General features: G+C 35.5%; 3 protein-coding genes across 7 annotated transcripts in view; 2 read left to right on the top strand and 1 right to left on the bottom strand.

The window, feature by feature from the left end:
* The window catches only part of LOC124186204 (3-hydroxy-3-methylglutaryl-coenzyme A reductase), a 48,361-nt gene extending 32,734 nt beyond the window's left edge, over positions 1–15,627 (top strand). For all 3 annotated transcript variants that reach the window (XM_046577699.1, XM_046577698.1, XM_046577700.1), the window contains exons 2-9: positions 141–372; positions 806–917; positions 5,536–5,623; positions 5,769–6,066; positions 6,364–6,515; positions 8,277–8,835; positions 9,727–10,967; positions 12,638–15,627. In XM_046577699.1, the coding sequence (XP_046433655.1) occupies positions 190–372; positions 806–917; positions 5,536–5,623; positions 5,769–6,066; positions 6,364–6,515; positions 8,277–8,835; positions 9,727–10,967; positions 12,638–12,761 (2,757 nt within the window). In that variant the 5' untranslated portion in view covers positions 141–189 and the 3' untranslated portion in view covers positions 12,762–15,627. The remainder of the gene's footprint in view (positions 1–140; positions 373–805; positions 918–5,535; positions 5,624–5,768; positions 6,067–6,363; positions 6,516–8,276; positions 8,836–9,726; positions 10,968–12,637) is intronic.
* LOC124186215 (DNA repair protein complementing XP-A cells homolog) lies at positions 15,251–18,033 on the bottom strand. Of its 2 annotated transcripts, XM_046577728.1 has the most exons (6): positions 17,644–18,033; positions 17,398–17,509; positions 16,904–17,028; positions 16,201–16,477; positions 15,871–16,025; positions 15,251–15,696 (listed from the first exon to the last, which is right to left on the bottom strand). In XM_046577728.1, the coding sequence occupies exons 1-6, from the start codon at positions 17,799–17,801 to the stop codon at positions 15,693–15,695; spliced, it is 831 nt and encodes a 276-aa protein (XP_046433684.1). In that variant the 5' UTR covers positions 17,802–18,033; the 3' UTR covers positions 15,251–15,692. The 2 variants fall into 2 exon arrangements, with proteins under 2 accessions (XP_046433684.1, XP_046433683.1); XM_046577727.1 differs by having other exon boundaries at positions 15,251–16,025.
* A 744-nt stretch (positions 18,034–18,777) lies between these two features.
* On the top strand, positions 18,778–23,029 carry LOC124186217. 2 transcript variants are annotated; one of them, XR_006871597.1, is made up of 5 exons: positions 18,778–19,093; positions 19,468–19,604; positions 19,819–19,970; positions 20,378–21,149; positions 21,397–23,029. XR_006871597.1 is itself a non-coding variant. In XM_046577732.1 (4 exons), exons 2-4 carry the CDS (start codon positions 19,468–19,470, stop codon positions 20,560–20,562), a joined length of 474 nt encoding a protein of 157 aa, XP_046433688.1. In that variant the 5' UTR covers positions 18,779–19,093; the 3' UTR covers positions 20,563–23,029. The 2 variants fall into 2 exon arrangements, 1 of the variants encoding a protein (XP_046433688.1); XM_046577732.1 differs by having other exon boundaries at positions 18,779–19,093; positions 20,378–23,029.
* The last annotated feature ends 2,801 nt before the right edge of the window (positions 23,030–25,830 follow it).

The raw sequence follows: 25,830 nt of genomic DNA, 5'->3' as shown, positions 1-25,830 counted from the left end.
AATCTCGAGCTTCATCCTACCACCCTACTTAACTATTTAAATATGACGCTTTCACTTTTGTGCATGAAATATGAAAATAAAATACACACACTGTAGAATTGAAATTCAACAACCGTTCGTTTGTGTTTTTTTTATTGCAGGTCGTTGCCTTCGCTTTGACTCGGCTTTGAAAATTTGACGATATCAAAAATGGTTGCAAGAATATTTGCGGCCCATGGCCGTTTCTGCGCTAGTCATTCCCTCGAGGTTATCGTCGGTACATTGACCTTGACTGCGTGTATGTTGACCTTGGAAACCGGAAGTAACCATCAGCGAGAAAAGAGTCTTCACACGGCCGGTAAACATTGCTGGAACGGTCGCTGCAGCGGGGATGTAAGTTTATTATTTATTTATACATATTCAAATAGGTATTTGCTTAATTTTTTCATCGCAATTAGTTGACCAAGTTCTGTGTGTTTACAAATATACTCGACCCTGTAGAACGTCTGCATTTTTAATCTCTAAGGCCATGCGGTACTTCTACCTTTACCGACCGAGCAAACTCACCCATTTTCTTCTTATGTTAAAACAACACATGTGAAAAAACCGGACGTTTTTTTACGATTTTCGATATATAACTAGCTTTCATGATTTCCGCTACGATAGAGCGATGCATTGTCAAAATTTGAACTCTTTCCGTTCATTTGTTTATTTAATATGGGGAGAAAAGAGGTGAGTTTGCTCGGTCGGTAAAGGTAGGAGTACTACATAACCTTAAGATGACGCGTGCTAAGATCATGCTTTAACAATTTGTTATTATTTTTAGGACCTGAATGCAGCCGATATGATCGTTATGACGATTATTCGATGCCTGGCTGTACTCTACAGTTACTATCAGTTTTGCAATCTCCACAAATTGGGGTCCAAGTATATTCTCGGTAAGGCTTGAACATTCCAATAGATTTCTTTTTACACATTTGTAAAGATGTTAATTAGAATCCACGAACGATTTTTCTGGTGTTTATTTTTTTTTTTTTTTCTCCTGCACACCTGACAAAATATTTCTTAAATTCCACGGTGATCTGACAAAAAATCTAGCGAAGCATTTCACATGGAATTTTCTGCATTTCATTGAACTCTCAAAATGACGATGTTCTTTTATACATGATTTCACGATGATTCGACGAAATTTGACGTGCGAAATTTACTACATTTCACTAAATTTCTCGACGATTTAATCATGTAATATATACTTCACAGAAGGCTTTAGAAATTTTTCTTATTTTCTATATGGGGATTAATTGACAAATTTTTGCAAAATTTTGTTTGAAATACAAATGCAAAAAATTTCGTAATATTTCGTCACTAGATATGACAGACTTTCGTATACGCAATTTTCTACATTTCATTGAAACTTCATGGGGATTTCAGGATAGATTTTGAGAATTCTACATGGAATTTTCCATTTTTCACTGAATGCCTTCTATATTTATATTTATGTACTTATTTACCAAGCTTAGTAAGCATTCGGTGAAGAAGAGAAAATTATACATAACAGATTTCACAAAATTGCACTTTAAATTTTTGGGAATATCATATATGATTATTATATTCGTCAGGATTTTATTATCATAATGCAACTGAAGACAGAACAAACAAGTTTTCGCTTATTATACAAAATTGTTAATTCCCACGTTTTGATTACATGTTGGTTGATAATTTTGTATGATAATCAATTGGATATATTTTGCAATTTGTTTACGCCCAAGAAATTCACGAATCCAATCTGTCAATCAATTAAATATTGACAGGAAATCGTCACTTCGTCAGATTGAAATTGTAATTAAATCTGTAGTCAGGAATTCGAGAAACATCGCATTTATTTGTTATTGTCCTTTTTTCTGTAACCAAAAGTATGGATTGGTAAATTGATTAGTTTAAATAATCCGGGTCGGATTAAACTTAAAAAAAAAAAAAAACGTTTCTTTACCGGTGAATCATCTCTTTTTGCCCCTTTTATTCAATCAAATCTCATGCCTTGAAAAAATGGGATTTCCACAAATTATTAGTTTTCACTTTATCTTCAATTCATGTACAGTTTATGCGCAAACGTTATAATTGGTATCGAATCTCCGTATGTAAAGCGACGTGTTCACCCATATTCGGTTATGCAGATTATTCGACATTGATTGAAATTGGTCGAAATGTGATCTATATGTCCGTATTCTCCAGACGCGTATGAATAAATACGAATTATGGTATAATGTACCGTAACTATTTCATTCATAAAACCGGATCTATGTACAGTATTATAAGAAGCCTGCTATGCATCCGCATAGCACGTGAAAGCCTTGAAACATTCACGGGGAAAGTTTTATAGAAAGTGACAACGGTTTACTTTTCTTACTTCATTAACCACGTGGTGTATACGTACCACTTCATTATCCACGTTATATACATGCATAAAGTTATGAGGCATTCCGCGCCAAATCTACCCCTACGATTTTAGATTTAACCTGCATATTTGAAAACAATAAATACCATCCGCATCATTTTTCGAACTCTAGGCATGTACTCATATTTTGTTCGCAACTCGTTATTTATGTCGATTTTTTTTTCAACTTGTATAATTGCGCTCATCTTGACGATATCTTTTTCTTGTAACTCAAAAATTCTGTTATATTTGACTTATTATTCATTTTTGTTTACATTAGATTGGTTCGTTTTATATATTTGATACAGCAAAGAAATATTTCAAACCTCAAATTTGAATTGTACAAAAACAGTTGATTTACAATTGTTTGGACATCAGATATTAAGTTCAACTCACATTTTTCGGGTCGATTTTGATTATAATAATTCTTATTGCTAGATTTTCCCGAATATTAATTGAATCATATTCTTGAAATTAGGAACTATGCAATGACGCAATATTATTAAATTTTACTTCTTTTAGCATTTTTCAATGTCGTCCTTAATTGTGTTTTTTTTTCGTTTGCCTTTTCTACATGAAATGTCGCATACGGTTGCTTTGAATTAACAAAAATTTCGTCATTAATGCTTTCACTGCTATAGACTTAATTACCGTAACCAAAGGAGAAAACAAGAAAGAAAGGAGCAATGATCAACAGAAATGGAAAAAAATGAATTTATTGTGTTACGGGCTCGAAATACTCAATATTTTAATTATGATGAAACGGTTGACAAATTATTTCACAACGAAATTTTGTTCATCTTCTTTTGCTCAATATGATTATCTAACAGTCATAAACAAACGTGATGGCAATTTGGTGGGATTGAACCCGGCCTCTTTAAAATTATGTGAATACCACAGGTGTATCGCGTTGCGTGTGCGTGTTTGTAAAACGCGCATCACGCAACTTGGAAAGTGAAAAATTAAGTGAGAGTTTGAATCGGGTAGAATACTTTGCGATGGTAGTTGGTGAAATTAAATGGCGTTTGGGAACGCACAGTCATTTTATTTATGCACGTCATACAGTTCGTATTTGCATGTGCTGCATCCCTAATTTCACGAGAGTGAAGTCAGCAACGTCACTGTCACGATTCACGTTTAGAAAAAATTGTTACTTTGCACTTTCAGGATTGTCTAAAATTTAGTAAATCATGATAACACAAAACGTACATATGTATTTTGAAAAAACAACTCCTTGAAAGTCGTTCGGAATTTGTTCAATAATCATATTTTCCCTGACGTTTCGTTGGGTTAACGTTACTAACTTCAACCTCGTCCAATTTCATGGATTCGCAAATAGCGCGGCTTTCACCGAACCGAGTCTAAAACGATCGTATGAAATTTTTTTTTTACATAACGCGAGCATGTTTACGCTTCTCCCATGCGTGTGCTCCGTGCACAAACTATTCGTTTCTGTGGGTGCGTTCCGAAATTAGCTCCCAGTACTGCCGAAAATCTTTTATCTCTTTTGATCTGTCGAGGTCGTGACTAGCTCTGTCCCTGTCCTAGGGCGCTTTTGGAGCGGCAAACTAGTTTCGGAACGCACCCTATGAGGGTAGAGTGAGTCTACAAATGCGCATGCGCGGAGTATAGAAAAGACCACTTTTAACTCCTAGAACAAAAAAAGTGGTCTTTTCTGTACTCCACGCATGCGCTGTCGCTAATAAATCTGATATAACGCGACCCTAACCTCAATTTCATGCTTCGTGAAGAAATGCGTAACGCACTCTTGTTATACAAAAAATCGTGTGTAACAAGGAATCTACGGTCTTTTCGCCTCGCATATTGCAAATACGTGAGGCAAAAAGACCAAGTTTGCCTTCTTGTTACACAAGACCAAAGTCAGTTAGAAAATCAGCTGAAAGATGAGGAATACGTGTATTATTATTGCTATGCTAGTATCGCCTTACCTTGACTTTCACAGTTAATTACAATCGAATCAATGTAAAAATCTACTTATAAAATGTCAGGATAAAAAAAAGGAAGAAAATGTGTAAAAACCGGTAAAACATACTATTTTTTTCTTCTTGAACATCCTAATCGATTATAAATTACATTTTGACAAGGTACTCTGACAATGGCCGGTTTTTCGAAGCAACAAGTTGTTTTTAAAGCTGTAAAATTCAATCCATGGTTACTAAGTAATTCAAATCTATAGCCGTAATTGAATTTTTTACAAAAAAAAATTGATCAAAGTACACGTCATTAATCAAATCAATACTACCTTGTACAATTCTCAAAAGATGATACAAGAAAAACAAAGTTCACACACAAATCTGAAACTCAATAATACAAAAATTAGTGCACCTATGGCTTATTTTTTTCGAAAGCATCGTCCAATAATAATTGCGTGTAAAAATCGATATAAAAATGTTCGCAATTGCAAGATTCATTACTCCATTTAGATTTGAAAATATTGCCAGTTTTATGTTGATTCATTCCATTATCTCAAATAGATTGAATCATATCTAGGTAAATAGTCGCTATCAAGTTTTTGTTGTTGCGGCTGCAAATATTGTGACTAGAAATTTTATTTGCATTCACTTATAGTTTGAATCAATTAACCTGCAGCTCTCAACTGCAATGCATACTAAGAAGCAGTTTGATTTTCAAGGCAGCGGTTAGAGGGTCACCCAAAATTGGCACATGCATGGTTTCGACAGTCTATTTACACACGAACATTGACTCAAGAGTATCTCTCCTACAACGAAAATCAAATATATATGTATAGTTCTAGGTTTCTATATACACTTTAAAACATGAACTGTGGCAGCAATGAATTTTACAACTTCTTTAGTGTACCTTTTTTTTTGGCAATCGGAATAATTTCAAATTATATAAATATGTACTCGTTACGTAATAGCATACAACTAATTCAATATTCTAATACTCTAATATTCTAATACCAATACCATTTCAAACTTGATACTCCTTGGGTAAAAATAGTCGCCCAAATGCTTAATGAATTTTAATTGCAATACTCTAGTTTTGTAATTGAATAATTTTATCTCTACATGACTATCATTAATAATTTAATTACGTGTTACATATTACTCTTCTAATAATTAATTGTTTTATTCAAGGTATTGCCGGACTCTTCACCGTCTTCTCCAGTTTTATATTCACATCAAGTGTGGTGAATTTTCTCCAAAGCGACATCTCAGATTTGAAGTGAGTGAAACAATACAATATTCTATGCAAAAATCTACAAAATTTGAGAAACGACAGGGAATTCTTTATGTTTTTTTGTTTGCTGATGCGATTACAACGGCCGCGGAGCACTGAATAATAATACGAATAAATGGCTTGTTTGCAGAGACGCACTTTTCTTCTTTCTCCTCCTGATCGACCTCTCAAAGGCCGGGGTGTTAGCGCAATTAGCCCTGAGTTCAAGGAGCCAGGAGGAAGTCCGGGCGAATATTGCTCGCGGTATGACTTTGCTGGGTCCGTCAATAACGCTGGATACACTAGTCGAGACACTTCTCATCGGCATTGGAACCTTGTCGGGAGTCAGAAGATTAGAAATATTATGCTGCTTTGCTTGCCTGAGCGTCATTGTGAACTACGTTATATTTATGACCTTCTATCCGGCATGTTTGTCTCTTATTCTTGAGGTATGTCCATGTTTTTAAATTATGCTCTAAGGAGGTGCCACACCTCTATTTAAAATGATTCCAGAATTTTCAAAGCGCACCCTTTGATCACTTGTAATAAGGTTGATGTTAAAGTTTTATAAATTTTAGGGAGTTTGTTACAAGTAAATTCAATTAAGAATTCATTATTCCACAGTTGGAGAACTTTTTAGACATTTTTGCAGTGATTTTATGATTCGAACGTTTTGTCGTGTATTTCTTTTCCTTCTTTTATATTTCATCAGCCTTCTCCTTATCCACGCAATTTTATGATTTCAGCTGTCCAGAGGAAGTATCACCATCGGCCAACTCAGCGCCGACAAAATGTTACTGATGCATTCTCTCCACGAAGAAGATCAAAAGCCAAATCCTGTTGTTCAACGTGTCAAGTTAATCATGAGCGCCGGTCTCATATTGGTCCATGCCCATAGGTAATTGACAATCTTTTTTAATAGTATCTGTGTAACTGTTGAAGTTGGGAATATAAAAAAACCTTAAATTTATTGTAGGGAAAAATCAGAATCAATCAGGATGATAAAAAAAAAATTCGCTTTTTAACTTCATTGAAAACCGCACGCGATATTTCAAAGTTCTAAATTATTCATGCATGTATCTTAAATGAAAATTTATTTGTGGACTCTAAATCCAGATAAAATTGAACCCCCTTGCCTAGAAAATGTCATTTGCGGCACGTGAGTTTAGTATGAAAATATATCATACTTTACCAAACTTGTTACAATTTAAATTTCTACTTTCGGCAGAGAAAAATTAAAATTACAATCTTGACAGTGTTTCAAATTTTAAATATTGAACTTTTTTTGATCAAGTTTGTAATTCGTACAAATTTTTTATCCCGAATTTATCTATGATAAAAGTTGAATTCTTGAAAAACTTCAAACTCCAGCATTGTCATTCGGGATTTCCATTTATCGAAAACTTACTACTAGATTTACTCAGAAGAACGAAGTTGGGAATAGGCCACTGTGACACTGAATTAGTTCATGCAAGCGTGCGATCTTAGCACACAAGTTTCTCGACTAGCGAATAAGAGTAGTGGAAGTTCAACAATGCCATTGTAACAATCTGACCCCTCATACATTTTATGGAGAATTCTATTGTCAGGAGAGTCTTTTTTACCTGGTTCGACAGGTCATGTTCATGTTGCATCATGTAGAGAATAACTCTTCAAAATGTATCACTAGTTGCAAAGATGAGTTGAATCAGTTATAAAAGTCTTGAATGTATGCGCTCAGGCGTTTGACGTTTGTAAAAAAATTTCATACAAAAATGTACTTTTTCCTCATTCAAATATACTTCAGATTGTTGTTACAACGGATTGTTACGTTTAATTATAAATCGAGTTGTGTTTTATGCGACTAATCGGTGTACTGAGAAACGAAAAACTTGAATTCTATGAAATTAAGTATGAGTATTGGAAACGAAACACGGTTGGAAATAAATATTCCCGACAGATTGAATATTGCATGAGGATGGTAATAATATCCTGCAGAACAAAGCTTCGGCTACCATACAGAGTAAAATGAGTACCCAAAAATAGTAGCTGCCGCAGGCTGAAATTTTCATTCTTACGTTGACAGCGATACCAGTATCTCACCACTTTGAGAAAAAACGTTTGCGCACTAACATCGTCTTACTGTAAACCAATCTCCGAGCCATAACTTGTAAATATTTATCTCATCTAACACCATCGGTGATCAAGTTATTTAGATTTTTTTCACTGAAAAATTAACCAGTGCCTTGCAAAACTCTCCCTATATCTCTTATGAACCTTGTTACCTAACTCGCAAGCTCCAGATACTGGTCTTCCTTTGGCCATACACAATTTTTTACTCTCACTGCTTGGCACTAAGCTTCCGCTGTATCAGTTCTTAGTGATTTAGCCTCGTCTTTTTCCAACAAAAACTGCTCGCCATCAGACCTTTGCCATACCCGTCAGTTGTTCTCACGAAGTAAGATCAGTTGTGTGGAGAGAACGAATATAATCGGTCACAAACTTGTGTGCATTCACGAAAGATTCGTATAGTAATCAGGATCTTGAACTGTGTTTCATTTCGAGTGAGAGAAAATTAATCTGCGATTGAGTTCTTTACCTTGAAAGTAGGGTTCATAAAATTTTGTGTATATTTACAGTGCTACTTTGCTTACATCATCGTATTTTTTTAAAATTTCAGTCGTTGGCCATTCAAACATGAAGATTGCGCGGATGTAGCAGAAGGAACGATATCACAAGTAAATTCTTACATAGTCGTGAATAATCATAACGATACTGAAGTGCCAACGGATCTTCACGAATACTTTATGAAGTGGCTGTCAGTCAGTGCAGATCATATTGTTATTTTGATACTGCTTCTTACGCTGGCTATAAAGTTTATATTCTTTGAAGACAAGGGTGAGCTTACCGAGCAGCTCAGACTAACCGAAGAAAGAGAGGAACAACAGAGAATTAGCGAAGAAAATATGCAAACAACTGCACTAGATGTTTCTCTTCAGCAAAGATTTGGCACACCGCTACCTGTGATGCATACACCTGTGTTTCCAATTTCTGGAATGAATGGAGAATGGGTCGAAGTTGGCGACGAGATGCAAGTCAAATTCTTCGACAAAGAGGTTCAGACAGAAAAAAGCATTCCGTACTCGCAAAACTTTCCTGAATCTAATGCAGATAATTCACAAGATACACCCGAAACGACAAGGAGTGTCGAAGAATGTCTGGCCATTTATAAATCTGAGGTATGTTAAATGTATTTCAATCTTTGACAGATTAAAACAACTATCAAATAATGAGTCCTATGAATCGCGGGCAATATTCCATAATTCAATCTAATTCATATCTATAGTATTTTCTTTATTGTCCGGTTTTAAGAAGGTTTACATGAATAAACATCTGAAAAAGTGTCCGGATTTTGGAAGTCATATTTTGATAATCAATTATTCAATTCGATTGGAGTATCTTTTATTCAAAAGTATGTAGATTGAGTTTCATTTAAAAAATTTTTTTATATAAATATTTTCATATAAATCAATGTTATTGACAATAACTTCAACCATTTCTCTAGGTAACATGTCTTGCGTTCTTAACGGTTTCTCAAAAACGTCTGAACCAATTTACTTTAAATTTGTGGGCCGCATTCTTGGATAGTTTATCCTCTGTCACGGTAAAAGTTTTTTCTAAATGAAGGCTGTTTGACATGGACATTCAACTTTTCGTAAAAAATGTACAATTTTTTTTATTTGACTAGCAAAAAGAATATTTTAATTTAAGAAAAATGGAATATTGTCAAAGTGGATGATCTGTTCAAGAATATTCTCTCTAAGTTTGAAGTAAATCAGTTCGAGCCGTTTTTCAGATGACCTGGGTTCCGCAAAACAGATTATTGAACGAAATCGTTGACATTATTGGCAATGCCAGTGCTTCCCATTGATTGTTTCTAGTAAAAAGGAAAATATGCAAATGAAGCTCGTTTGCCATGCTTTTGAATAAAACAAACTCAAATCAAATTGAATAATTGGTTGTCAAAGTATAAGTTTCCGAAATTCACTCACTTTTTCAGTCATCTACTTATACGTACTCCCTTAAAAGTGTCAGGAGATCTAAATATAAACAAATCTTTCACTTTACAGTTGGGTGCGAGCGCGCTGACAGACTCCGAAGTCATACAACTTGTGCAACACAAATACATTCCAGCATATCAGCTTGAGAAAGCAGTTGGGGATATGGAAAGAGGAGTTAATTTGCGCCGTACGATCGTTGGAAGGGCTGGAAAATTCCTGGATCATCTGTCGGATTTGCCGTACAAAAACTACGACTATTCAAAAGTGTTGGGTTCTTGCTGTGAGAATGTGATTGGATACATACCGATACCGGTTGGAATAGCCGGACCTTTACTGGTCGATGGTGAATTGATTCATGTTCCAATGGCGACAACAGAGGGCTGTCTAATCGCCTCCACAAATCGTGGAAGCAGGGCTCTCCTGAAGTGTGGAGTGACAAGCCGAGTAGTCGCAGATGGCATGACTAGAGGACCCGTAGTTCGATTTCCAAATATATCTCGAGCAAGTGAAGCGATGACATGGATGCAGGACGAGCAGAACTTTGCAACGATGAAAAGTTCATTTGATTCGACGAGCAGATACGCAAGGTTGACAAGAATACACATTCGCATAGCAGGCAGACTGTTGTTCATAAGATTTGTAGCGAAAACCGGTGATGCTATGGGTATGAATATGCTCTCGAAAGGTACAGAAAAATCTCTACAAGCGGTGCAGAAAATCTTTACAGATATGGAGATTCTGTCACTAAGCGGAAACTTTTGTACCGACAAGAAGCCGGCTGCTGTCAACTGGGTTGAAGGCAGAGGGAAGAGCGTTGTCTGTGAAGCCATCGTTCCAGCGGATATCGTCACCACAGTACTGAAGACCTCGGTCCATGCGCTGGTCGATGTTAATATCAGTAAAAACTTAATTGGATCTGCTATCGCAGGCAGCATAGGCGGTTACAATGCGCACGCAGCGAACGTTGTTACAGCCATATACATTGCCACAGGACAGGATCCGGCCCAAAATGTAGGAAGCAGTAATTGCATGACCATCATGGAGCCCTGGGGGCCTGATGGAAATGATTTGTATGTATCCTGCACAATGCCAAGCATTGAAATTGGCACTGTTGGAGGCGGGACTGGATTGCCCGCTCAGGGTGCTTGTTTGGGAGTACTTGGAGCCAAAGGCGCCCATCCGGAAACTCCTGGTGAAAATGCTAGCAAAGTTGCCAGAGTTGTCTGCGCCACTGTACTTGCCGGAGAGTTATCCTTGATGGCGGCTCTCACTGCAGGACATCTAGTCAAAAGTCATCTCCGACATAACAGGTATAGACAAGGCTAATCTGGTACCTACGAAATCATGACTCGGTAATATTTGAAACTGTCTCATTTTGTACACGTATTTAAAATGTAGATTGGCCAAAATGCTGCTTGCATACAGCAGTCATTTGATAAATGTCTGGACTCAATTCCATTTAAAGCCAAGGCACGCCTGCCTGCATGCTCTATTTTCGGACCATCTAAATAATAGGACTTGTCCATTATCTTCTGTATCAGTTTCACGATTTTATCTTGATACTGTGGAATAATAATGTGCCTAACGGAAGACAAATCGATGACATGACATAATATGAATCACCACAACTTCTTATCACGCATAATAATATACCTGCAAAATAAAATGATAAGAAACAGGGTATTGTTTAATTATTAGAAAAAAAAATTTATATTTATAGTACAATACAATTTTACATTTTATTACAACTCATTTCTATTATCTATTTTACTTAAGATTGAGGAACACGTTTCAGAGCTGTTCAACTCTGGAATATTATCAAGCAGTTCTACTTTTGTGTATTGCTCTGTAGTATTGAATCTTTTTTCAGTAAAATCACTCAAACAGAAATCGAAAAACTAGTCGAACAGCAATCATTTGACAATAGATATTTGTTCCGAAGTTTTTAAAAAATTTTACGATTTGTAGTCACTTTCGCTTTTAAAAAAAAATATCAATGTCGTGAAAATTATGGGGTTTAACTTATAAAATGTTAGTCACATTGATCTTTTCTCTGAATCTAAATTTCAGTTCATGATTGTCTTACTAATGGATTACCTGAAAGTTAAAAGCTCTTCACTCGAATAATCAAAATGGAAATTCTAATTTATAGTTTTCAATATAGTTTTTCATGTAATCACCTGGCTAAATTAGTAATGAAACTATATTTCATTAGTGAAGATCATAGAAATCTACTAATATTTATCTTTAGATTACAGGATTTGGGTCGAGTTAGTTAAATCTTGTGATTTAGATTGGTAACTAATTTATTTATTTATTTATTTAATCCCATTGCTTACATAGTGTACTACAAAAAAAAAAGGTACATACATACATACCAGTAAATCCTACCGATATAAAGATACCTATATGTAGGTTTGGGATGCTATACAACTAACTTACATGCTAAGAAAAGATAGTGCAGTTCAATTTTATTATTCCGAAACATCGCTAACACAGTTAATATACAATTTAACAACAGAAACTTAAAATTTTGAAGTGATATAACCATATAGCTTTCTTCTACAATATAAGATTAGAGATTTGTTGACAACTGTTTGATAATAACCATGTTTTGAATTTAGTTTTCCCAGATTTAACACTAGATACGTAGTGTTTTTAAATCATTGGGAAGACTATTAGAAAGATTGATTGTTTTTATATAATTATTTTTACCACCCACATCCTTATATATCTGAGGTAGAAAAATATTTTTGTTAGTATTACTATTTGAGTTTGTGTAGTTATTCTGCCATTCATTATAATGAAAAGTAAAAGATTCCAATGCAAAAATAATGTTTATTGACAATAATAAAATGTCCGAGAGAAGAACTGCTTGATCCCTTCTTATTTACCAAGTATTTCACATACGTACGTACATAAATTGAAGATAAATAAACAAAATTTACGATGTTGCCTAAATGAATTTCTCACATTGCAGATCGTCTACGGCAATGAGTAATCCGGTGAATTTAAACAGAACGAGTATGGGTGGAAACTTGACAGTGCCAAATCTTATCCCACCTATAGAACCTCAATGCACAGAACCAGCACGACAGTCCTAGCAGAGCCTTTAATACTTGTGTGATTGTATTAACGTAAAGAAATAAGAAACAAGAACAGACGAGTTGTGCGAAGCAGTGAACGATTCGTTGTTCCAAAGAGCAGCAATGACTCTCTCTCTCTCTCAATCTCAGGATACACACTGTAATTGTCACATGAGAAGAAATCCGTTTGTTCCAGAGAAGAATAATCCTACGAAACACCCATTACGTCTCATTGTCAGAGCAATTAAATCAAATATCTTATTATATAATGGTAATAAATAATAATAATGATAACGACAATGATATCGACTTGCGGATGGTTATCGTTAGAAACACTCTTGTCAAACGTATTAGAAGTAACATGTAATTACATACTTGAAGATAAAGAAATCATCAACTGTTATTTTAATTAAGAAAAAACTTTGAAAAATTTTAATAATAACAATAATCGGATGTACGAGGCAAACATCGCTGAGACATGTGCATAAATATTTAATATATTCTATTTTACTTTTATTAAATATATTGCGTCACCTTTTAGTGAGAATTGGCTTCTTGCATACTTTTTGTATTTACATTAGAATGCTTAATTTCAAGGGTTATTCGAACTGTGCGACTGATTTAAATGTTCGATTAATATAAAGTCGAGCATATATAGATATATATATAGGTGCAACGTTTTGCATACTGATTGAAGAAATGGTGGTGCAATTATTATTAATATTATTTCTTTAATCAAAGACAATATCGCCATGATTCCGATTACAGTATATGTTTGAAAAAATGAAGTATATATACACATATATATAAATATTACGAACAAGGAATTGCGACATATATATATATGTATATGTAGTAATAATGAAAAATTAACTAGAGGTATCTATGTTGATGGAGCAAATAGACTAATATATACACGTGCGTATAATATAAATAGTATATCACGTATAATCAGATTAATATATTTTGTTTACTTCTAAAATTTGTTGCAAATTATTACGGGATCTAGCCATTAAAATAATATTGTAAACCAAGGTAACTTTGGGATAATGGGCGATTTTTGACTTTTGAATTTTTATCAAATATCATGCGTTTTTCCGCTGTCACAAAGTTACTCCGGTTTATGGTATCTCTGTTGCTCTTCTTTGGTTTTTTCTGCATTCATGCAGCAGAAACCGGATATCGTAATCAGGATTCGTACGCAAAGGGAAAACCTGGAAAACCGGGAAAATTCAGGGAGTTTCTTACAGCAGGGAAAAGTCAGGGAATTTTGAAAATAAGACTGGAATTTTAAGTTTCTTGAAGAAATAACCCGTTCTTATACGTACATTACTTGATATCAAATCTACTTTCGTTTTTTTTTTTACTGAAAATCGCTGGATGTTGTTTGTAAATTAGTAATCGGACAGTAAATTAATTACTAGGTAATATTGAAGGTATTAGTATTAATATGCAAAAAAATTGTCATTAATCAGCGGCATATTTCTTGGAAGGTTACTGAAAGAACTCCTATTTTCAGGCTGGAACACCTGGAAAAGTCAGGGAATTTCGGTTCCAAAAAACGTACGAACCCTGGTAATAAACAAATGAAACAGCTTTATCTTATGGTTCTGCAGTCACACTGCAACGACAATAATGCGGTGTATTTGAAAACTGTACTACAATGTTGAAGTGCATAGTTCGACACAAATCGCTTTAAATTTGTTATTTTTCGGATGTTTATTCAGAATTAGACTTGCAATAACTATGAAAATATTAAGTAGCAAAAAGAAAAATTGATGTACGAAAAATTAAGTGCGTTCAGACCCTGTTGTTAAAGAAGGTAGAAGTTTATCAAGTCAAAGTAACAAAATATGTTTAGAAAATCACCATTTCGAAACTTTATAATTAGTTTGTAGGGTCTGCAGTTAGAAAACGAAGATGCATCGCCTTGATTGCATCATGACTTATGCTCTACTACGATTTTCACTATCCCAAAGTTTCGAAATTGTGAATTGTTTGAATACCGTTCATTATGTTACCTTAAAGCAGGATCTTCAAACACATAGTTGGAAATGCTTTAACGCAGAACAATAAATAAAAGTGTAAGAATACTTATTATTGTGTAGAGTTCAGCAAAGAAATATTACAATTTCTGACACTTATCAGTAAAGCATTGTGCATTAAGATTTCAAGACTATAAATAATTCAATTTATTCGAGATAGTGCTAATATATTGATACAAAATACAATAATTGTACAAACTGTTTCAAATAAACATAGGAAAAGATAGACAGAAAAGTTTAGGAACTTCGGGTGTAATTACAAGAAGGAAACTGTTTCACATCCGAGATATTATTTAAAACTGACTACAACATAACGCCTAATACAACTAAGCACATTATATGCATCCCAATATATGCATCTATAAATTGAGGTTCTAGCGAAGAGTTGCGGATGGATGAACTTGATATTAAAATGAAATACGTAATGTGCAAAGCTTGTTCGACTATTTGTTTTTTTTTTTCTTCATTGTATTTCAGACTCTTGATTTCACATACCAAAGCATGAACTCCTCAATTCATATGCAAAGCTGATAGAATAGTCAGCAGCTCACGTCTGTGAAATGGAAATTTCTTACAAGGCCAAAAACAATCGTGACAATGATAAAAAAAAATCCTTCATTCATCTATATCCATGTAGGCTAGCAGAATGCGATGTATCAAATACGTCAAATCCACTTCTTTCGAGAATTTTATTGTACAGTTGACACTATAATATATACATGTATGAAAGAATTTGTAGTAAAAAATGAAATTGAAGTTGTGAAATTGTAGAATATGTCTCCCAACCATCGAACGTAAAACTAGTCATCAGGTGAAAATAAATAAACTGATAGTACGCATACAAAAAGAAACGATGTTTGGATTTTCAATTATTTCCAAACAATACGGCAATTGTGTGATCGGGTTACCTAGAAAAAAAATATCGATTCACCATTCAAAATACCAAATTTATATTTTTTCTTACAAACATCATTGTCTAAATGCAGAAATGATCAATATTTTTTTGTTCCGCACAGCAGCAATACTTTACTTCAGCACACATGGGAATGATATGCTATTAAATAATTCATTTTTAAAGTTACATTTTTTCATATATTTCTTCATAGCCACATGTTTCACAGGTATGGGAATAATTATCATCCTCCTCATTGTAAGTATCTTCGCCGAACTCATGAGTGTGCGATGCTTTTGTTTTGTCGTACATAGAACTCCGTACATTCATTCGTAATTGTTTCACCTATGAAATAAATCTTTGGTTAAGAATTCTCGTATTCTTTGAATCGTAAAAATAGCTCAGAACCACTGACTAGGTACAGTCTTTTCTTTGAAAAGTTCAAATCACTTTGACTTATAGGAGATGAAAAGACAACCATGTCTTAGAAGTACGTGCATATCATTAGTAAATTTCACACCTTTTTGTTAAATTTCTTGATTTTTCCTTCTTGTCTTTTGACATCTCGTTTTTCTCTTTCCTCTAACAGAGCCTCTTCCGAACCCCAAACTTCGAGGGCACGTTTTTCTACTTGAAGATGCAAATACATCTTCATTTCGCCCCATCGTACATTGTGTGGATTTTTTTTTGCGATGTACTTCAAAGGTGGTTCCCTTTTATCAAGGTCACAGTCCTTTAACAAATATTCTTGTTTTGCTTCTGTCCTTGTTATTAGAGAATGTTTGTCTTCGTTGTCTCTGAGAGTGAAAAAAAACTATAATCACTTTTTTTCTAAACTGCAAAAGTTGTATTCTCAATGTGACCGGATTTATCAAACTTTTTTTTGTAAATTAATACATGACACGCAATTTGATAATATTTTTATCTAATTTCAACAACAGTGAAAAGCCTGTATTATTACCACTTCGAAATTTGTAAAAGGAAACGGTAAATACAGAACAGTTGTGTAATCTTTTAGACATAAGTGTATGAAATTAATAGTGCGTAAGTATAAATAAAGTTTATTAATCCATAGATCAAAACAATCTCAAACGAAACTTAGAGATTAATTTAATTCATGAACAGTATACAGTACTGTTCAATTTTATGATGGAATACCCTTTTTTTTAATTACTAGAAAAATTGAAAGCTATGCATATTTAATATAACTGAAGCTGATTTACCTGCACTTATCGCAAACCAATAAATCGAAGGTCTGGAAGAGATAGGAATCTTTGAATTCACCCAGGCATTCGTTACATATAGGCAGTTTACTTATAATTGGTGCTGGTACGGATGTAATCTTTAGCTAAAAACATCATATAAATGATTTTACGTGATTGCTTATCACCTCTGTATGGAATAATGTCAATTAAGCTTATACTAACTATGCAAACTATCCCAAAAATTTCAGTAAATCACAATCTATTTATTCGAACATTCCATCTTTGGCTGTGAATAGTTTATGCATGTGATTTGAATGTAAGTAATATTGCGCAATTAGTAACAGGACCCTTTATTCTAGAAATCAGTTTCTAATTAGTCATTAAGTATATCACTGCTACTCAATTAATTCTGAATCTTCGAGAAAGCTTTTCTCGTCTTAAATGTGCCAAAATACTTATTAGCACCAAATAGTGTTCAACTATTGTTAACTGTACATGAGAAATGAGACTACCATTTGTTGCTCAAGCTCGTCATCTTCTTCAATGAGGAATCCACCTCCGCTATCGATTACACGTTGACCTCTTACTTTGACGAGTCTTCCAGTAACCGTGTCAGTGTTGTCCCTAGCATATTGAATCAAATGATCAAAGTATCAAAAATATTATCGCAAGCTTAGTTATACGTAAATGTAGATACGTCGAAATGACATGCATACAAGAATAATCAGCTGTTATTTAGTAATAACTGACGATCTTACTCTTTCGCGTAAGGATGAGCGATCAGCTTCGCCTTTTTCAACAGTAAAGCTTTCTGACGGTTCTTCTCGGCACGTTTTAAAAGATCTGCATGTATTTCCGTGTTGTTTTGATCGGTTTCGTTAACGGCCTTTTTACGCGATCGAGTGTTTGCTGCCATTTCAATATTATCTCGCTGAAATGATTACTCCCGCAGATATCAAACAGTAACTAGTCGCTCAAGTTGCCACAAGTATTCAACGCGGTCAATCGCGGTAATCTGTAAATTATTTTAACTCTTGTGCTTGCTTACACTTTGGTGTAGGATTTGTAGTTTCAAATCCTCTACCACTTTTATGTAAGTAGAAACATGACAAATGGAAGAAGCATCTAAGTTTGCTACACCTTGTGCTACACGCACGGTCTTACATACAGGTCTTGCGACTCAATAGAATTCCAATGGTAGAGAGTGGCTCCTCTGTTGAAGAAAAATCCAGATGGAGCTGCGATCGAGGGATGCATCAACATAACCTACAATGTTTGAATAAGCCACGGTCTTTGGATTCCACGCCCATGTGACGCGCGAGCGCGACTATCGTCATCCTTATCGCACCGGGCATCCCTCGATCGCAGCGACGCTAGCGGCTTGACACGTTAAGAGGCCCACGTCGAAACTCAGAGTCGCAAGACCTGTATGTAAGACCGTGGCTACACGTGATAGTAGCCCAAGTCTATGGTTCTTACTTATCAGCGTTGCCAGCTGTATGGTCAAGACGGGATTTGTACGGTAACTTTGCCTCTACGGACATACGGTCTAGTTGCTCGACCGTACGCTAAATTTGTATGGTCTTGGACAAATTCTAAAGACTAGTAACTTCGTGTAATTGAAAAATTCACAATCTTTAGCGTTTGTTTGAAATATTCTTGAATATCAAAGTGTCAATAATGTGGTTAAAACCTGTCTGGTCCTTGTGAAAAGAAGGAAAATCGTTAAAATTATGCAACCATTAAATATAAAAGAAAAACAAATGTATTCTACTGAAATTTCAAAGTACAGTCCATTTTCACTTTGAGTACGATCTGTTGCCACCAGAGGGTTGACACGCGATTTCGGAACGCGGTTGCCAGTACTTGCAGTACTGCAAGTATATTTCGGAATATATCCTACATTCGTTCTGTCTTGCCGGATACCCTCAAAGTCGCATTGCGTATTTTTCGTTAAAAATTTAGCTATATAAAACTAATTTTTTTTAATGATTTAGTTACTTTAGCGGTAAATTATGTTTGGATTATTACTAAAAACATTGAATTTTGGCAATAGCATATTAAATAAACAACTCAAATAATCGACATTCTTTTCGATTCGGTAATATAGAGCAAGAACGTTGGATACCAGGTAGTTTTTGGCGGGATTCCTGAGTAATGACAATTTGAGTTGGTAATTCTGACTCGCGGGATGAAAATTATCTAGCGGTAAGAAACAGTAGAAATAACAAATGAAGTATCTTATTAATTCAGTCTCGAGCTTGTGACAGCATATTGATGTAAAGATTCCACAAAGATTCATTCAACGATTTTTCTTGGAGATTATCGGAGTTATCGCCATACCTCGTCATAGATCCGCGATATTTTCACGTCGATAATACCCTTAGCATATTCCTTATGCCCATATAATTATTAAGTTACAGTGAAGTTTTTTTTGAGAGTCATCAGTTTCCTACACCTATTTATTATATTGCTAAATATTTGGGACTGTTGATATTTTACCACTAATTTAATTACCGTTTTGTTATTGTACTTGTATTGTTAGCATAGTTATTGTTAGAAACTTATAAATTAATTGTAAGATGGAGAGAGAAGAGCGGCGCGTCCGGATGCACCGATTACTCGCGGAAACTGGTAATAATTTCACGCGATCGGCAAGAATCTACCGCGAGCGATTCACGGCGGATAAACAACCACCATCAAGGCAATCCTTCCGAAGGTATGATGTTCGTGATGAAATAAATTCAGAATTGCACAAATACGTAAATTTACACTAGAACTAGATCCAACTTGCGCAAGCTAAGTAACCTAAAAAGTGTAGGATCATTTATGTGATAGAAATATCGTTTACGTCAATTTTGTTTCTGTAAGATTATAATGCTCATCAATTTATACAACAATGTATCATTCACCTATGCAAAACTCGTTTTTAGACTGGCAGAAACAGAGCGGAAGTTTGGGGTACTGAAACAGCCCCGACGGCAACGCATCAGACTGGTATTGGATGGCCCAGCAAGAGACGCAGTGAAAAATGCACTTGAGAAAAACGAGGTCCAGAGCATGAGACAGGTGGCCAGAACACTGCGTATGTTTTTTTTTCTGGATAATATTTTTTTGTAACTTGTTTATTATTGTAAAACGAACATCTGGAGAGTTCCATACTAAATCAACTAGTAATTTGAAATTGATCTTGTGAATGAATGTTTTTTTTTTAAATATTTCTTTGGGTACTTTCAAAAATTGCAGATTGACATTAAGAAGCAACTGTATTTTATTTAATTAAGCTAAGCAGTTCATTTGATGCAAAAACTTCTTTGTTATAGTCATTCCTGGTTTTGTTAATTGATATTTGCTAACTGCGTGAAAATTACAAGATAATTCTATTCATAGAATCAACACTATGTAACAGTTAATGTAGAAGTGAAACAATTAATTGCATCTGGTTTAATTATTTTCTCATGCCTTTTAAACGAAATAATCAATTTCGTACAGAGGTTCCGCGAGAATCCATCAGGAAAATCGTACATTTGGAAAACAGCGCATCAGGTGCCAACTGGCACAAAATCTCGATCAAAGGCTACGGTACTGTAACTGGGGAATACAGCGTCTCAAGGAAGATGCCGAATTCTTCCGGAGAGTGTGCTTCACTAATGAAGTCACCTTCACAAACATCGTAATGCTGATTAAACAAGAGTGTCGTTACTGGACTCCAGGAAGTCCACATTGGATTGTGGAGCAGGACGCCCAACACAGTTGGAAGGTCCAGGCCTGGGTTGGACTATTAGGGGATAGAATAATCGGACCTTATTTTTTTGAAGGGAATATGAATTCCCAGAAATATAGAGACCTGCTTACCAACGAACTCCCCCGTTTGTTGCACGGAAATCCCATTCCTATGGACCAGGTTTGGTGGCAGCAAGACGAGGCCCCTGCTCACAACAGCAACGCGAACACAAAGATCCTGAACGCTATGTTCCCGGAGCGATGGATTGTGACAGGAGGTCCGATTAGGTGGCCAGCACGCTCACCAGATCTCACGCCACTTGATTATTACTTCTGGGGTAAAGTTCAAAGAATTGTCTATGCACAGGCCCCTACCACAAAGCACAATATGAGGCACCGTATCGCCGATGTGTGCGCTGCAATTCCCATCAGGCAGCTGCAACAGGTGCGCAGGTTGATCCGAAAACGGTTCTCATTTTCCACCGAGTAAAACGGACGTCACATGGAGCAACTCTTCAGACAGAAGAACCAGGCCTAAGACGTGAGATTCTTTTGACAAATCTCTATTGATGAATAATAAAAATTTATGATGGACAATTCTTACTGAACAAAAATTTGAACCTCAGCATTTCTATAGTGTGAGAATATAGTATTATAAAAATGGTGAAAAGTCAACTTTATATTTGTTTGCTTTTGCACTCAACACAATTGTTTAATATTACATTCTTTCTTATCAAATTACATACGCATCGTATTGTTCTAATTATCATATTTGACTTTTCAAATAGCTATGACGACTGTCCCGTGGAATGTAGAGGATGGCAAGGAACGGCTTTTGGTTAACAGTAACAGTAGGCGAGATCAGGAGTGAAACTTAAGATTAGATTCTTATATCAAATCGCTCATAATGATTAATACAAAAGTATGATAGGCGCTTCTTAATGCAAATAAATCTGAGCCTCAACATTCGTATTATGAGAAAAGTATTACGAAAATGGAGAAAAGTCAAGTGTCCTGTTGTTTACATCTGCATATGACACTGTCTTCATTTGTTTCATTAATATTGGATTTGCTCATATCGAAGTATGCACTCTGCATTTATCTATTTATGATGTACGAATATCAAAAACAGGTATTACTGAGAGTTTCATGGGGTGTAAAGAATAGCAAGGAATAACTTTTGGAGGAGAGTTACGATGGATAAGACCAGAAGTGAAACATGAGATAAGATTCTTTTGACGAATTGCTCGTTATGGATGATACAAAACTATGAGGGATGTCTTTTATTGCAAATAAATATCAGCCTCACTTCTCAGCATTTCTATTATGAGAGTAATATTACGAAAACAGTAAAAAGTTGAGAGTCTTGCCCTTTACTTCTGCGTATGACGCCGTCTGAATTTTTCAATAATATTGGATTTGTTCCTATCAAAATATACATATAGTACTCACACAATTAAATTCAATGATTGACTTTCAAAAACAGGTGTTGCTAACAGCCTTGTGGTATGCAAAAGATAACGAGGACTGGCTTTTGGCGCTGGTTTTAGTGGGTATCCCGTGAGGTGAATCCCACACTCCTGGGAGTGACGTTACCCTCTCCAGGGTAGTCTATAAAAGATTTCTCCAACAATTTGGCTAGACGCAAGAAAAAAGAACCGATAATAATAAATATCAGCACACATCGATATAGTCTCACATATTTCGTCAATTAAAACGTGAATGTCGACTTAGCAGACTTGTAATTTGTAAAAGATGCACTATCATTAATACGTTCGCGATTTCATTATCCATTATATTTTCAAAAAATAATGCATCAATTCAATGTCGTAAACCAGATGTTGTGTTACTATATTGATAAAACAGCGAGAAGCTCATAATTAGAAACGAAGAAAAGCCATTTCGTTATTTCACCCCAGTTTTGAAACAGTAGATTCAACAATTCATTGCTGTTTCATAGGTCAACTGAAAACAAATTGACCTGTAAACATCAGCACCGAGTAGTGGAAAGAAACCTGTTAGTAATATTTTGACGTTAACTTTCACTTTCAATGCGAAAATTAATCTATTAAAATTATTGTCAGGTACAATTAAGCACATGGTACGGTCGGTGGATTGAAAAGGAAAAAATGGCCTTCTCCTTGAATAATTTCGGTTAATCGACTAACAGTTGCAGTTAAAAATTTTTTTTAACTTCTATGACGATGTTCTGTTCTCCGTTGAAGTCTTCAATTTCATTCCTTTCCTTTACACTGTATCTCATTGATGTGTTTAATGTACTTACTGCCTGTATCCAGAATATCGAGCATAGCATAAACTAATAAGTTTAGGTAACAGCTTCAATTTTTCACTTCACAAGTACCTATGATCTGTGTAACATTGACGTACCACTTCAGAAAACAAATGTATTTTTAAATAATATACCATTCATGAATCATTTATAACCCGTATAGATACTTTATGATATACAGGTATTAAGGAATGCGGTTTATCAATAAATCATAATAATTGCAATCATTATTGATTTAGACACATATGTTCAACATGCCATACGCGTTTGTTTGATTTGATATTATCACTGAGATATTATACAGGATGTTTCCAAGTGCTGCAGTCAACTTGGCGACACGGGCAGTTACTTGAGACAGGCTAGCTCAGTCAGGATAGTCAGGATGTATGTATGTGCGTACGTACATACATTGAAAATTGCATCAATTTCTAACAGCAATTATCCTGCACGACTGGCTGTGAAGGTGAGAGGGGTCATTAGTAGTCTGCATCCAGATTTTCGGAAGTACACCCTTCGTCCTTTAGTCGCCATATTGAGTTTGAGGTTGAATTCGTTATTTATTGAATACCTCGTTTATGTTCAATTTTACACTAAATTTGATGACGAGCATATTTAAAGCAAATGCTTTTTCGTACAACTTCGGTTCAATCGATGCGGCATATCGTGGAGAGAAATTCTCCAACGAGCCGTTGACGTGTTCGATTGTAGCTAGGTTTTTCCTTAAATAGAATAATCTCATTCATGTAACTGAAATGTAACTGTTACCTAGGATTCGATATTGACCCGTATACGTTTTGTCGAATAACGTAAGTAACTACGATAAGTAGCTCGTCACACGTAACTTGGTGCTCGTGAACAGGGTGCATTGTAAATTGATTCGGAATTTTTCAAGTTAATACGGATTTCAATGGTATAAATTGAAAGGAGGAATTCTTGCTTTTTTGCGATACTCGAAGACGGAAATTTTTCCTTTCAAATGTGTTCGTACGTCTCTTTCTGAAACGATTGAACCCCCAGGATTGCAAGAAAAATATTTAGAACACCGTAGGACCACCAGCTAAGAAAATACAAGAGACTTTTCTCGTTTTACTTCTGTCAATACGTTGCTCGCAATCAATTCCTTTCGCGAAATGACGTCAAAATACTGAATCAAATAATTTTTTCCAGCACTTTTCGAAATCGCGAAAATTTTCGCCAAAAATGCAAAGGGGTTAGCATTACTTTTTCTTCATTTTTCGACCAAAAATTTTGTCTCTCCGATTCGATTTGTATGACCCTTTCCTGACTAATTGGACCCTCAGGAACTCAGAAAACGCAGCAAAAAGAGCGTGTGACCAACAGGAGCGAAATGGCGAAGGAAAAAGTACCTGCTGAAAAATGTCGAAAACACGGGTTTTCGTTTTTTGGCTGCTACTTTTTATACAATAATCGCAGCGTATTGTGACTGCGCTTGATCGATTTCTGTTGCAAAATTACGTCGGAATAGTGCCACAATTGTTTTATTCCAGCACATTTCAAAATCGCGAAAATTTTCGCCAAAAATGTAAAGGGGTTAGCCTTACTTTTTCTTCATTTTTCGACCGAAAATTTTGCGTCTCCGTTTTGCTTTGTATGACCCTTTCCTGACTAATTGAACCCTCCGGAACTCAGAAAACGCAGCGAAAAGAGGGTGGGATCAACAGGAGAGAAATGGCGAAGGAAAAAGCACCTGCTGAAAAATGTGGAAAACACAGGTTCTCGTTTTCTGGCTGTAACTTTTTATACAATAATCGCAGCGTATTGGGACTGCACCCAATCGATTTCTCTCGCAAAATTACGTCGGAATAGTGCCCCAATGAATTTATTCCAGCACTCCTGAAAATTGCGAAAACTTTCGCAAAAAATGCAAAGGGGTTAGCCTTACTTTTTCTTCATTTTTCGACCAAAAATTTCGTGTCTTCGATTCGATTCGTATGGCCCTTTCCTGACTAATTGGACCCTCAGGAACTCAGAGAACGCAGCGAAAAGAGCGTGTGACCAACAGGAGAGAAATGGCGAAGGAAAAAGTACCTGCTGAAAAATGTCGACAAGACTGGTTTTCGTTTATTGGCTGTAACTTTTCATACAACAATCGCAGCGTATTGGGACTGCACTCAATCGATTCTTCTCGCAAAATTACGTCGGAATAGTGTCAGAATTCATCCAATCCAGCACATTTCAAAATCGCGACAATTTTCGCCAAAAATGTAAAGGGGTTAGCCTTACTTTTTCTTCATTTTTCGACCGAAAATTTTGCGTCTCCGTTTTGCTTTGTATGACCCTTTCCTGACTAATTCGACCCTCAGGAATTCAGAAAACGCAGCGAAAAGAGCGTGTGACCAACAGGAGAGAGATGGCGAAGGAAAAAGTACCTGCTGAAAAATGTCGAAAACGCAGGTTTTCGTTTTTTGGCTGCAACTTTTTATACAATAATCGCAGAGTATTGTGACTGCGCTTGATCGACTTCTGTTGCAAAATTACGTCGAAATAGTGTCAGAATTCATCCAATCCAGCACATTTCAAAATCGCGACAATTTTCGCCATAAATGTAAAGGGGTTAGCCTTACTTTTTCTTCATTTTTCGACCGAAAATTTTGCGTCTCCGTTTTGCTTTGTATGACCCTTTCCTGACTAATTCGACCCTCAGGAATTCAGAAAACGCAGCGAAAAGAGCGTGTGACCAACAGGAGAGAAATGGCGAAGGAAAAAGCACCTGCTGAAAAATGTCGAAAACACAGGTTCTCGTTTTCTGGCTGTAACTTTTTATACAATAATCGCAGCGTATTGGGACTGCGCCCAATCGATTTCTCTCGCAAAATTACGTCGGAATAGTGCCACAATGAATTTATTCCAGCACTCCTGAAAATTGCGAAAACTTTCGCAAAAAATGCAAAGGGGTTAGCCTTACTTTTTC

This window comes from Neodiprion fabricii, chromosome 7, assembly GCF_021155785.1.
Source record: "Neodiprion fabricii isolate iyNeoFabr1 chromosome 7, iyNeoFabr1.1, whole genome shotgun sequence".
Classification (NCBI taxonomy): domain Eukaryota; kingdom Metazoa; phylum Arthropoda; class Insecta; order Hymenoptera; family Diprionidae; genus Neodiprion; species Neodiprion fabricii.
This window is presented reverse-complemented; position numbering and strand designations above follow the sequence as displayed.